This window comes from Erpetoichthys calabaricus, chromosome 9 (genome assembly GCF_900747795.2).
Source record: "Erpetoichthys calabaricus chromosome 9, fErpCal1.3, whole genome shotgun sequence".
NCBI classification, from domain to species: domain Eukaryota; kingdom Metazoa; phylum Chordata; class Cladistia; order Polypteriformes; family Polypteridae; genus Erpetoichthys; species Erpetoichthys calabaricus.
Genome location: NC_041402.2, coordinates 175,716,596 through 175,730,929, shown reverse-complemented (window position 1 = coordinate 175,730,929; position 14,334 = coordinate 175,716,596). Strand labels below are relative to the sequence as shown.

Genomic DNA, 14,334 nt, shown 5'->3' with positions numbered 1-14,334 from the left:
CTTGCGTGATGAACCAAAGATTTCAAATTTTGATTCATCAGTCCATCAGACGTTCTTCCAGTCTGTAGTAGACCACAGCCGTTATTTCAATACAATATTTTGTCCTTTAAGGAATGGCTTTCTTACTGCCAATTACCCTGTCAAACCTGCAGCACAAAATCTCCTCTTCACTGTACAAACTGACACTTGATTTATGTCGACCTACACTGTGAGGCACTTATCAGGTGACCATCAGAAACTTGTCTTCTGATTGGTTTGTGACTTTGGCTCTGCCAGATCTCCTCCTATCGGAGTTTCTTCCACTTTCCAATTCACCACTGGACTCACTGACACTTTGATTTTTTTTTTTTTTGCAATTTCTCTAAATGAAAGGCCTACACTTCTAAGGGTGATAATGCTCTATCTCATTTTATTTGTTAATTGCTGCTTACTTGTCATTATCACTGGAATTTGAAACTTTCTAGTGTAATACTGTCCAAGTAGCACTTCAGGGGGGTGTAGTAACACAATCAGTTCCAGCTCAGCTTTAAGACAGATGATGTTTAATTTATCAACGGTTATCAACAAGTTGTGACACCTGTGGAAATTGTCTGCTTCAACTTGCAGGCCTTCATTTAATTTAATTGTAACATATTAGTTGTTCCCTGAAGAAGGCCGATTTCTAATATTCTGAAATTTCCTTTTTTTCCAGTTTTTGTTATCCTAAACTGTAAATTTAAACCTCTGGAAGTTTAATGCTTGCCTCTTCACCATTTTAGGTCATTCATTGCATTCCAGCGGATTTAATTTGAAGAAAAACTGATGTGTTGTAAAACCTTTGACCTATAGTGTATGTGTACCCAATCACCAGCTTCCTCATGTACCTTTGTGTAATCAATGTTCAGTCCCACTGACTTGTTTTAAGTGTTCTGATCCCGTCTGCACCTCACTCTCCATGATTTCTGAACTTGACATTAGTTTGTTTATATTACCTGAAGCTAATGGCTCATTTATCACCACTTCAAAGCTCAGAATACAAACATAGTGTGCTGCTTACTTCCTGCATTTATATTTATGCCATGCTATTCTTAAAGCACTGACTTTCTTTACTGCTATGACACTCAAACAAGCTCATAAGATTGACTTTTGCATTATTGGAAATGCTTATGACACTTCCTTCAAAGAAAAGTATGATGGAGTTCAATACCACAACCAAGTAAATCAGCCTGAGGAGAGCAGCACTAGAGTAACTTACACAATGATTATGAACTAATCTTTCAGATGTGGTGTGTACACCACATTGTTCCAAATATGAATTCATCACCCTGCTCAATTAGCTAATTTCCTCTACAAGGGTTGTTAAGTGGAGTTTTAAACTGTAGTCAGTTAGCCATATATTCTGAAAACCAGATGTTCTGTTAGTCACACTTTAACTAGTGTAGATTTAAACCATAGTTCATTGATCTTTGTGCTGCTTTTTACTTGACTAGATGTCTGAAATGTTGTGTGGTTTCAGTCTCTACATTATGTGCAATCAGCACAAAGTCCCGTCCTCAGCAAAGTGCTTTACGTAAAAGTAAACAGAGTTAACTGTATTCACAAATACTCAAAATCAGAAATGGAAAGAATTTATAACACATGACGGGAAGCTTTCACATTTTAAAAAAAAAAAAAAAAAAAAAAAGACAAACATCTATAGCACACAGAGCTTTTTTCACAAAGTAAAAAAATCAGTTGTACTTGTCTCTTATTTAGAAAAATATTTTGACTGTACCCTACAACATTTAGCCCTTAATATATACAGTAAACTCCAGCTGTCAAAGTCTGTGAAGCCATTTGAAGGTGAGACTGATAATAAAAAGAAATGATGCAGATAATGGATGTTGTGTAACTGAAGCCTTTGAAATGCAGAATAGATTATTCCACAGAGAGAAAGTTCCGGGGCAAAGGAGAAAAGCACAGAATAGCATATGTTTAGAAACATTTTAATGACAAAGAGAGTACAGATCAGAGACAGTCATCAACCAGCAAAAACAAGCAATAATAATTACAAATCAATCACTGGAAGGCCGACGGGAAGGCTATGGATATAAGAGACAATGGCAGCTTTAGACAGAGAGTAGCCCTGAATTCTTCAATCTTCTCCCTTACCACACTCAAAACTCCTTGGACACATTTATTCCTGTCCACAGTTTAAAAGCTATACACGTCCCATTTACGTGCACTTATTTTTCTTAAATGGGGTGGTGCTTCTCTTCAGCAACACACCCGCAGAGTCACAATCTCCATTGGCCCCATTTCTGTGGATCACACGGACTCTGGGTCTGCTTGGGTTAGTCAGACACATCCATTTGGTCCATCTGTCAGATTTCTTTGAATCTGCAACAAGCAAAGGAAAGATAATTAAAGTCGTCAAGATTTTCCCTCTGAAAGGAGAGAGATCGTGAGAGAGACAGAAGCAAACCCCCGCCAGCAAAGGCCCGACAAACAGTCGACTGTGCCACACCAGTCCCTAGCGCAAGAATTTTTGAGTCTGCAAAGCATGATACTCCAGAACTCTAATAGAAGTCCAGTTTGGAGCTTGTTTAACCTTCCTATTATCAATGGCATACATCTCACAGCCTCAAAAATTCAAACCCGAATAAAAGCACTGAAAAGAAAAAAAAAAAAAAATAAAAATAAAAAAGGAAATAAAAGAAGAAGAAAACCAATCATTGATTTGGTACAACAAGGTGGCTAAGTGGCACACTATCTGGGATTAGACAAACTCACTTAGACAAACCTCTCACATCCACGTCTGTCCTGGGAAAACAAAAATACGAAAGGATATGAAGTGAATGTGGAAAAATGTAACAAAAGTTCAGATTAGATCAGGGGAATCCCAACCTTTTTTGAGTTTTTCTTTTCGTTTAGTTTTTTTACCTCCTTTAACTACCCAGTTTTTTTTCCAGTTAGAAAAAAATGAAGTTCTACTTCCTCTGCAAAAACATGTTTACTGCAAATCTTTAAACACTTAGCTCATCCTTTAGGAATGATATGGAGATAAAAGTTTTAATTCTTGTGTGTTATGCGCAGATGTATGATGCTTATCTATATTTAAATAACGATTACAACAAATACATTCAGTGCGTACAAAGAGAGTTGGTTAGAAAATACAATTTCAAGTACAGGTTGCTTTCGTTGAAAGTTGGAACAAAATAAGCTTTTTTTCCCAAAAATCACCTGAAAAAATTATTCTTGTTTAAAATCTACCTTTTTTTCTGGTGTGAAATAATGGTACATTTTAAAATTTATTTTCATGGAACAAAAAGTAACATTAGGACTATTTTTCAGAAAGATACTAATTTCTGTTATTCTATCTTTTTCAGTGTTGGGGCTTAAAAATGTGTGGAGTTGTTCAATGTAGGAATTGAACCTCGGTTCACGAACGTCTCAGTACACATACAAATCGGTTTACGACCAAAAAGTTCGCCAAACTTTTGCCTCGGTTCACGACCACACACTCGGAATACGAACAAGCCAGTTTCCCTTTTGGTTTGTACGTGCTCAGTCTCTCCCTGTGCATTTCCTGTGCAGCGAGTAAGAGAGAGAGAGCGTGACACACACACACAGGCGCGCGAGAGAGAGGCGCATACACAGGCGCGCGAGAGAGAGGCGCACACACAGGCACGCGAGAGAGAGGCGCACACACAGGCGCGCGATAGAGCGAGAGACACACACACGGGCGTTGCAGGCCCGCGAAAGAGAGACACACACACACGAAAGAGAGAGCGAGCAAGAGAGGGAGGGCTGGATAAGGTAGCGAAGGCTTGTTTTTGTTTTCAGTTCTGTTTACAGCAATCGGTTCGTAGAGTGTATTGTTGCAATGTTACTTTTCTTGGTGGTTTATTAAAATACGGATTTTTCAAATGTTCATTTTTTTCCCTGTGCTTAAAACTCATTACAAAAAAAGTGTTTTTAGCAAGCGGTTCCTAGAACTTTAGCGCGAACTATTGCAGTGTAGGTTTTCTCAGTGTTATTCAATGTTTTTACATTTAGTTTACTATTACGCTGTGCATTTTATGGTATAATTAACTATATTTGTGCTTAAAAACTAAAAAAATATATATTTACATACAGTTCGTACGATCTGGAACGGATTAATTGTATTTACATACAATCCTATGGGGGAAATTGCTTCGGTTCAAGACCAAATCGGTTTACGACCAGAGTTTTGGAACGAATTATGGTTGTGAACCGAGGTCCCACTGTACTCCATTTTTGTAAATCCCTTTGCCATTAATAATTATTATTTTACCCATGGAAAACCTACGTTGTTTATTTCTGATTTAGTGAAGACATGAACATCTTTCTACGGGAATTTTCTTTTAAATTTTTTTCTCATTAACAACTCACAATGCAGTTTTCCCAGATACAGTTGCCAAGAACAGTAACATGAGAAAACAGCCACCAAGCTGAAATAAATCTTCCATAAACCAGCCTTTTAAAATATGCTACCAGGCAGGTTGGCATCAAGCTGCTTCAAGATAAAAAGCAGGACCAAATACAAAAATTAAAACCATACCGTCACCAAGGAGAAATGCCCCCTCCACCAATTATATACATCATGTTATAGAGCACAATGAACATCGTGCACAGTATAGAATGACAGCTGAAGTCATCTAATCCATTCATCCACATTACTTCTTTTCCTTTTCTTACGCTTATCAACTTCTCCTTTCGGCTATCACATTTACTGATTAATGAACTCGTCAAGCTGTGAACTAATCACATCCTATTGGTCCTATTCTGCAATTATATTATTTATAATTGATATGGCTAATCAGTTTCTTGAAACCACTTCCATTTAAGTTCTCCATTTTGTCCCCACATTTTACTACCTACTCCATGCCTGTTTGGATGAATGAAAGAAATCAAATGCATTTTATTGTAAAGTTCTTGCTAGAATGAAGAGACACTTTCGTTCTGTTAAGTGCAAGAAATAGTGATTCAATATAAACTCATGGACTCTATAAGATGTTAACTTTGACACACATTACTCTTTTGTTAATTAGCCTTCACTTAAAATAACATCTCTTACTTATCCATGTTTCTGCTGCTGTACAACAATCATCCACAATAACTAGTCACCTCTGATTACTGTCCAATTTGCTCTTCTACTGTAATTATGATGCTTTATACCTAGAACTTTACAAGTGAGGAGAAAAAAAAGACACTTACCCTCTCTGACGTGTGTAGTACCCACACCAACCTCTGACCTCCTTGTACACAAGCCGGGAAAGAAACTGCAAAAAGAGAGAATATAGTTAGACAGGTGCCTGACTGGTGGATACCACAATGTTGTTTAACCTCACTGATTTCCAGATCAAGTGACTTCATTAAGTGATATTTTCACCACTTGTATCCGATACTATGTGCCCCATAAAAATCTTACTTTTTTTGTTTTCCTTCGTCATTGTGATGTTGAAAAAAAATACAAAACAGAAATTGCATACTTATATAAAAATTGGTTAAATTACATCTATTCCAACACAAAACTGCCTGATAATCCCAGCAGCCATGTGGTGGAATAAGGTATGTGCTACACATGAGCAGTGTGACTGTCCATTTCTCTTTTGTTTATATCAAGTAATTGTGGATAACTTACAGTAGGTATATATACGTATAAGAACAAAATAAATGAAATAATGTCACTCAGAGGTGTGGAAAAAAAGACAATAGCCACATACAGGTCTTTATTTGCTCTCAGAATGGCAGTAGTCTAACTTTCATATTAACCTGTGAAATGTTAATATCAAAGTGTATGTTATGATTAGGTTACTAAAATATAACATTTTTTTAATCATTTTATGAGGCTTTAATTTAAAGAAAATAAATTCTGGAGTTTTTTTTTTTTTGTTTATTTTGTTTATTTGTCCTCCCGGCCGTGTGAACTTACTTATTTTTCTTTCATGTAAATTTGTCTTTCTTTATTTTGTAGAACACTTTGAGCTACACCATTAGTATGAAAATGTGCTATACAAATAAATGTTGTTGTGATTGATTAATGATAATTCAAGCTTCTGCTTTAAAAAAAATGTTAGAAATGAAGCTATAGAAGCAATGACTTATATTTAGTTCTTTTTTTTATATTTGAGACACATGTAAATATGTTCTACTAATGCATATAATAAATGTTAATATTTACTTCAAGTCCCATTTTTGGCAAGTATTAAAGTTTTATAGATGTTTGGTAAATCAAAGTAAATGAACTTTGCTGGAGTAAATCCTAATATGAAAGCTAAGCAGACAATGGGTCATGCCACTTTGTGATGCAATGGCAAGTCACGGTGAGAAGTGCTTATTACCATTCTGAAGACGATACATGTAGCTGAGAGAACTGCATACTGGAACATGTCACAATAGCAAAACGGCCAACTTCTGAATAAAACAAAGTCAACAAGATGCATAAACTATAACTCGGGTCCCATGAATCAGCTCATTCCTTCACCAGTCTTTAATCAAAACACTTGTTTTATTTGTGAAAGTGATGCAAGGTTTCACTCAAACATGAACATGGCAGGCCTAAATTGGGATAAGTGCAAATCAGTGGGCTTTTTACAAATTAGAAAGGATGAGAAAAGTCCAAAAGGAGAGGCTACATATGATAAATTTCAATTTGAAAAAGGGCCTTGTTACTAAGTAAAAAAGGAAAATATGAATAGCTGTGGTTCAAAAATGCTCACTTCGAAAATTTGGAAGCTACATAAAGCTAAAAACATGAGAAATCTCTGGTAACTTATTTTACATACTTGGCACTTTATTGTATAAAGTATTTTAATGAATATAAATTGTACATATAGAGTAAACCTTATTGCTTTATTATTCTTAGGTGTTGCAGAATTTCTTCATGTCACTAACTGTTTATTACTTGCTTTTAATGAAAGTCCAATATATATATCACTTTTATACATACATGAAATACACCATTGTAAATAATCCAAACATATGAGTTACTCCAAGAAGAAAGAGCAAAGTCACTTCTGCTTATTGAAATACTTGCACTGCCAATCAATGATGTTAGGAGGCATACAAATTTCTGTTCCCTTTATATATGTATTAGCTTTTTGGATTTTTGTGAGTCTTTCAATTTAGTTGCATATCAGGAACTGAAATTTCAAATTTGAAATCACAGTTTGGAGAATTCTGTTACAGACATTCAGGTCTGGAAGCTAAGCACTTCATTGTCTGCAATCAAGAACTCTAAGTTTACACTTGATAAAGAAAGGCAGAGACATAGAGCATAAAAAATAACAGAAAGGGAATGAACAAGAAATTATAATCTGCATTTTTCAGTCTGGCCTATGCAAGTTTGAGGCTAGGAGTTAAAAATGTTTCTTTTACATGTTCCCTTTCCTTGTTGGAAAAAAGTAAATGCTTTATTAGACATTAAAAATAAATTCAGACTGTTGAATAAACATACCAGACAGGCAAGGATGTCAGCAGTGATGAGCATGTAGAAAACGTTATTCCACCCGGTAGGAGAGATTAAACCGGCTAAGAGAGGGCCTAGAGCAGCACCTACAGGACACAAGAGGAACTTTAGCTGAGTAATTCATCAAATGGAACCGAGACCAAAACATTCACAACTTGTATAATTCTATAATTAAAGTGCATGCCACTTTTTCTGTGATGACCATTTATGCTTTTATTCTAGACTTTGTGGTGGATTGCCGGCTTCCTATTCCGGCCCTCACCCCCAGGCCGCCAGGAGGAGCTCTCCCAACAGCATGGATGTGCCCCGAGTTCCAGCAGGGCCTCATGGACTATGTAGTTTGTATACACAGCCCTGCTGGATACCTTGGGGACCACTGGGAGTCGCTGCCGGGAAGCCCGTGGACTTATGTGTGCCCTATAACCTGGAAGTACGTCCTGGTCACGTGAGCAGGAGCGATGACGTGCTTCCAGGTTGAGGATAAGGACTGTTTACCCTGACCCGGAAGGGATAAGGCACTGTGGACTGTTGGGCAGGAACACCTCCGGGTCAGGGTGTATAAAGGACTCTGGGAAAGCCCAGTACATTGAGCTGAGCTGGGAGGTAGGGTGGCTAAGTGTCTGGGAGAAGGAGGAGAGAGAGTATTGTTAGTGATTGTGATTATATGAGTAGTGTGGAGTGGAGGGTGCTTTGTGCACGTGATTATACAATAAAGAAGAATTGTACTTTTACCTGGTGTTTGGAGTGGTACCTGAGGGTTCAAGAGGTGGACAAAAGCCTTAACTGCTACAACTTCTATTTAGTATTCTTGTTATAAAAACATGACTGGAAAGAAAATAAATTTGGTGGCTCTGAGGCTAGGGATCTGCACTGGCAATCGGAAGGTTGCCGGTTCGAATCCTGTAAATGCCAATAGGGACTCTGCTCTGTTGGGCCCTTGAGCAAGGCCCTTAACCTGCAATTGCTGAGCGCTTTGAGTAGTGAGAAAAACACTATATAAATGCAAAGAATTATCATTATTTATTATTAAATACAAGACAAGTTTATGTCTTGAAAAGCATAGAAAATGGAACAAATGTTCTACAGCATACCTATTGATCCAGTTCCATCAATGATGGCTGTCACAGTTGATAAAGCCTTTGCATTTCCACGCAAACACTCATGAGTTCCCTGAAAGGAAGTGGAAAATACAGATTTATGAATTTATCCTAAAACAGAAGCCATTGTAGATTTCTATCATAATATTATTCATTCCCATCTTTTTAGTGAAGATTGATGGAAAATGACACAACAACAGACAACTTTTAAAACTGAATTATATTTCCCCCCATCAACAAAGTTCTCTATAACCATAACCATAATCCATATTACCCAACAGCTCTGTGTAATTCCCTTTCTTCAGAGACCCACATTTTTTAATGACCCCAGTAGTGTTTATATAGTGCATATATCAGAGTTTAGGTTATTTTATACTATTGTCTATATATGCTTCCCTCAAAGTGAGTCAATGGCAGATCATGAAATACTCACCAGATCAGCTGATACAGCTGTTGTAATAAGAGCATATGGACCATTTACAAGGCTTCCACAAAACATGAGCATTCCTGTAACAAAAATTAAACCACAGGCATAATACAATGATAATGACGTTTAATGAAAAAAGAAAAAAAAACACATAATCTTGTCTAGACAGCATGGGAATTATTCAGTGCTATCTTTTACAACTGTGTCAATAAATTGAGTACAGTATTTGTAAAATGAAGGGATACAGAAATGTAACTTATTCAGATGAGAGAAGGATCTGAAAAAGATGTACAGTTTTACTGAACTGCGTGTTACACAAGTGGCCTGGTTATTAACCTTTACTGCAGTTCCCTGATAATACTTGGGTCTAGAAATTAATTTCCCATATTTCCCACTATTGTGTGTTTAAGTTCTTGTCTATCATTTTTATAACGAGTATTAAAAAAAGGACAAGGACATACCAAATTAAAATTAATAAGATTTAATACCTAAAAAATTCAATTACTACTACTACAATTGAGATAAAAACAAAACAAAATAAATAGCTTAAAGGTCTCTAGAAAATTTTTACAAATCATGAAAGCATTTTCAACTTCCCAAAAGATTTTTCATTCTTCTTAGCCAGAGCCAAAATTAATTTCAGCGGAGTTGTGTAAAATTTAACCCATGAATGTATGTTAGTCCAGGACATTGTTATATATGGAGGTAAGTAACAAATAAACAAGAAATAACTAAAGTAAAAAAATTAAAGAATATCTGCATAATGACAAAAATTGGACTCATAACATTTCAGACACATAACTAATGAATTGTACAAAGATGACATGTTTTGTTTGTGTGGGAAAAACATTTATTTTATTTTTTTCCATTTTAAGATGCATGCTGAGACAGTCTTCACTAATTCCAAACAAAAAATGTTTTAGAGGCCTAAACAAGCATTTTTTTCCAATAGATAAAGGAAGGACAATGGGTTCCAGTGTACGTAGTGCAGATGCTGCAAAGTCTTAGGCCTAGCCTTTAATACATACTGCACAATGTTCTTGCTAGTTAGAAGTTACACTGTCAAAAGTAAATAGCAAGCAACTTTAACCATTTATTATGTACCCTGACACAAATTCTTAATCTAGCCTTAATTCATATTTTCTCTCAGGAAAACATAAGGATGACATAACAGCATTGTGACTGCACTGTCATCGTTAAAAGCTCTGAGAAAGGATTTTTGCCCCAGAGGAAGCTTCCTGATATCATACACTAGAAAGATCATACTAGGATATCCAAATACACAATTATTCTCAGACATTCAGTATGCAAAGTATATAGACCCTTTTAAAACATTAACATTTTCTAGTCTTTTTTTTTACATTTACTAGTATTTAAACATTCAATAGCCTTAGATTCTGAAATATTATTCAACAATTGAGCTTTATTAAAATGAGTTGAAAATGCATACACAGCTCTCAATAATCAACTGTATTTATGCTGTATTCGTTTTGAAGTGGGAAGTCAGAATTTCTGAGTTCCTAGTCAAACTTTTCAACCAGAATGCCCCCTTAAGTCAGATTTCCAATATAAAAACTATGGGCTGGTCTGTCAAGTCCAAATTTTTCTGGCTTCAGATTATGACATCAATCCAAAATGGCGATGTAAGCCACAAACTTTAACGAGAGCTGTAGTATTATACTGTTTATTAGCACTTTTATGTCTACCTGTGGACATGTTGCTATGCTGTTTGGATACAAAAAAATACCACGTAATGAGTTGTTATCAAATGCTATCTATTCCAGTGGAGCAACCACATTTAGACGTAAAAGACTCCAGCACTTCTGACTGTGAAATGTTGATGCAGACACATCTGTCCTTTGTGATGTCACAAATGAAGATAACCATGCTAACTTATCCTTTATATACAATGCACTTGCCTGATATGCATATTTTACTTAATTATTTTTTCACTTTAACAAATACATGTGATGAGCTACCTTACTTAATACAAGCATTGCTCTCTAAACAATGTGTCAGTGCCTATAATCCAGTTATAAGCTTATGTGCTAAAAAAAAAAAAAAAAAAAAGAGACAACAGCTGGATAACAGTTTAGTAAAAAATTTCCATATTGTAAAAAAGGTCTTCATATAGAAAAACATGGGAACAAATTAATGAACTTATAAATACATAATAAATATCTGAGTGGTATGTGTAAGTTTAAATACTAAGTAAATATGGTCTCCTTTCTGACAGAATAACAATTAGGAGTGATGTCTACTTAACACGCCATTTTGAGAGTACATGCTACTCCAACCAAACTCACAAAAATAAAAAAGTGTAAGACTCAAGCAATTAGCTTGATTTATCAAAGACTTTAAACTTGTACAGTAAGTAAACAGATTTACCCTGCTTGTACAAAGTGTAATATTGGGAGATGCAGCTTAGTAGCATTATAAAGGCAGGGATGTGGAAGACTAGTTGCAGCGTAATTGCACATACAATACCTGTATCAGAAAGTCTGGTCAGGATGTTGAGGTCTAAGAAACTGGAAATGGCAGGGGGAAGAATTTTTAATTTCTACATGGCAATGAAGGGATACCCACTGTACATCTCTAGACAGACCATGGTGTGTTCCTAGTTTGTAAGTGAGGTCGATTGCACTGAAAATGATATTATATACTGCATCCACTAAACAGTGTCATCTCCAGACAAAGCAGCAGCTTCAGCGACAGACTACTGTCACTGTCCTGCTCCACTGACAGACTGAGGAGATCGTTCCTCCCCCAAATTATGCGACTCTTCAATTCCACCCGGGGTTAAACGTTAACATTATTCAAAGTTGTTGTCTGTTTTTACCTACATTTTTATTACTCTTTAATATTGTTTTTTTTTGTATCAGTATGCTGCTGCTGGAGTATGTGAATTTTCCCTTGGGATTAATAAAGTATCTATCTATCTATTATACTTCACACTGAGGATTAACCATACTTTTAAATGTTTGATAATAATCGGTTTTATTACATTATTAAATTACCTGTTTTGTTTATGGCATAACATCTCTTAATTTTATGTCTTGTTTCACTTTTCAGATGCAAATACATCTGTACAGGCTTAAATGTGACAATCCTTCACCACTTGCTTAGGTGGCATTGGTTGACACCCAGCAATTTGCATAAACTTGTATCTAACATTTAAGAAGAGCCTTCAAATCTCACTCAAGGCTCTCTCACACTGTTACTGGTATTGCAAGAATTGTTAAACTTACTTAGAGATTTTTAGTTAGGATTAACAAACTAACTCCAAATAAAGAAAATGTCAAAAAAAACAAACAAATTCTATTAAATTAACTGTTAAAATAATGTAAAAAATATCTACGACAATTATAACAATAATGAAATAACAATATAGACAAGAAAATATTGCAGACAAAATAGTCATAAAACCAAGTGTATTAGCTTTATTTATTTAACATGTCAGCATGTCTCAACAGCTGAACTGCCACTTCCTAATGTCTTATTATTTTCTAACATACGGTGGTGACTCCTGCTAGTTTGAATGTGTGCAGCCTAAGACACACTAACGTCATGTCCTTCCTGCCTAACACCTGCACTAGTGGTGAATGCTGCAGAACTGATAATAAGTTCAAGACCTAATTATGTTTAGCACAGGGCAATACAACAAAGGCCATACAAGTCATGTAGACCTATTCAACTCAAACTACTACCTCTAAGCAATAAATTGTTCCACAACTCAATATTATTATTATTATTACTATCAATCAAGGCAACTTACAACATTTGAGAGATATCAAATGGTTACATTTCTTTTTTTAGTTATTCCAATTGGAGTACAGGCAGGTGAAGTGACTTACACATGGTCACACAGTGTCAGTAGTGGGTTTTGAACACACAACCTCAGGTTTTGAAGTCTAAAGCATTAACCACTATGCCACACTGCCTGTCCAGCAATAAAATAGAATGTAATCATGAGATATAAATATAAAGTAATTCAAAAATGAAGAATTTAACTTTTTTATAATATAGAGCAAAGCATTTTTGGCCTAAGATGACAATTAGCCAAAAAAAGCAATAGAGCACAGTGCATAAAATTAAGATAAACTTAAAAAGAATATTTTAGCTGATGCTGAAAATGACAGCCTTTCACTGCTTATTTTCACAGTTCAAGTTTAAATTCAAAACCTAAAAAAGAGTTTTCAGAACATATAGACAACATACAGAGGCTCCTTGCTTAAATAAACACAAAATACATTTGAATGAATTTAACCTGTTGCTGTGTCATTAAGCAAACACTTCACCCACTCTAATCCACTGCTGTACTTTAGGCACTTCCATGAGGTAATACAGTGTCAAAATTCCTTGACTGCAGTGTCTTTAAATAGGAAATTAATTCTTTAGCTCCAGAGGACCGTATAAAGCTTTGCACACTCTATTCCATGATAAAAAATTATGCAACCTGTTTGCTGTTGAATTCAGGTGGCTTAACCTGTTAGCCGTTTGCTTTCAAGCTTAGGTTTCTGGGACAAATATATAGAAGCAACAAAAGATAATCAAATAAAGAAGAATGTGATTTAAAGTGTTCCTTAATGCTGGATTTTTTCAAATGTAGTATTTATCACCGAGTCAAGTCAAGTCAAGTTGGGGAGCATGCACTGGTACAGTGCATTGCCATACCCACTACACGACGAAACAGCTTGGGATCCCAGTTGGCAACCCGCCCACACAGACACGCGGTCCAGTCCCACCCTCCGGAAATGACCCTCTATCTGCCGCAGCCAGGTGTTATGTGGGTGACACCTTGGCTTGGTCCAGCCACTCGGGTCCCCAACAATGAGGATCTTACGAACTGGATCATCCTTGGGGAAACGCACCACATTGCCGTAGTGCCATAACTGAAGCTCCCTCACAATGCAGGTAATGTGCCTCATTCGGGACTCCATAAGCAACCGCTCATTTGACACAAATTCAAACCAATGGTACCTAAGGATTTTCCGGAGAGACACAGTACCAAAGGAGTCCAGTCTTCGTCTCAGGTCACTGGATAGCGTCCATGTCTCTCAACCATATAGCAAGACAGGAAGCACCAGGACTCTAAAGACTTGGACCTTCGTTCTTTTGCATAGATATCAGGAGCGCCACACACCCCTTTCCAGTGACCTCATGACACCCCATGCTCTCCCAATCCGTCTACTGACTTCATAGGAGGAGTCACCAGAGACATGAATGCCACTGCCAAGGTAAGTAAACCTCTCGACAAGGTCGACACTCTCTCCGCAGACAGACACCCTGCTGATGTCTGTGCCCAAGAGGTCATTAAAGGCCTGGATCTTGGTTTTTATCCAGGACACTCAGACTCC

General features: G+C 36.4%; 1 protein-coding gene across 2 annotated transcripts in view; it reads right to left on the bottom strand.

The window, feature by feature from the left end:
• Positions 1-1,948: 1,948 nt before the first annotated feature.
• slc37a2 (solute carrier family 37 member 2) overlaps positions 1,949-14,334 on the bottom strand; it is a 47,125-nt gene continuing 34,739 nt past the window's right edge. The window contains exons 14-19 of one of the 2 annotated variants that reach the window (XM_028810443.2): positions 8,984-9,057; positions 8,545-8,623; positions 7,442-7,539; positions 5,200-5,264; positions 2,752-2,781; positions 1,949-2,358 (exon numbers count right to left, since the gene is read on the bottom strand). In XM_028810443.2, the coding sequence (XP_028666276.1) occupies positions 2,343-2,358; positions 2,752-2,781; positions 5,200-5,264; positions 7,442-7,539; positions 8,545-8,623; positions 8,984-9,057 (362 nt within the window). In that variant the 3' untranslated portion in view covers positions 1,949-2,342. The remainder of the gene's footprint in view (positions 2,359-2,751; positions 2,782-5,199; positions 5,265-7,441; positions 7,540-8,544; positions 8,624-8,983; positions 9,058-14,334) is intronic. The other variant, XM_028810444.2, reaches the window with a different exon arrangement.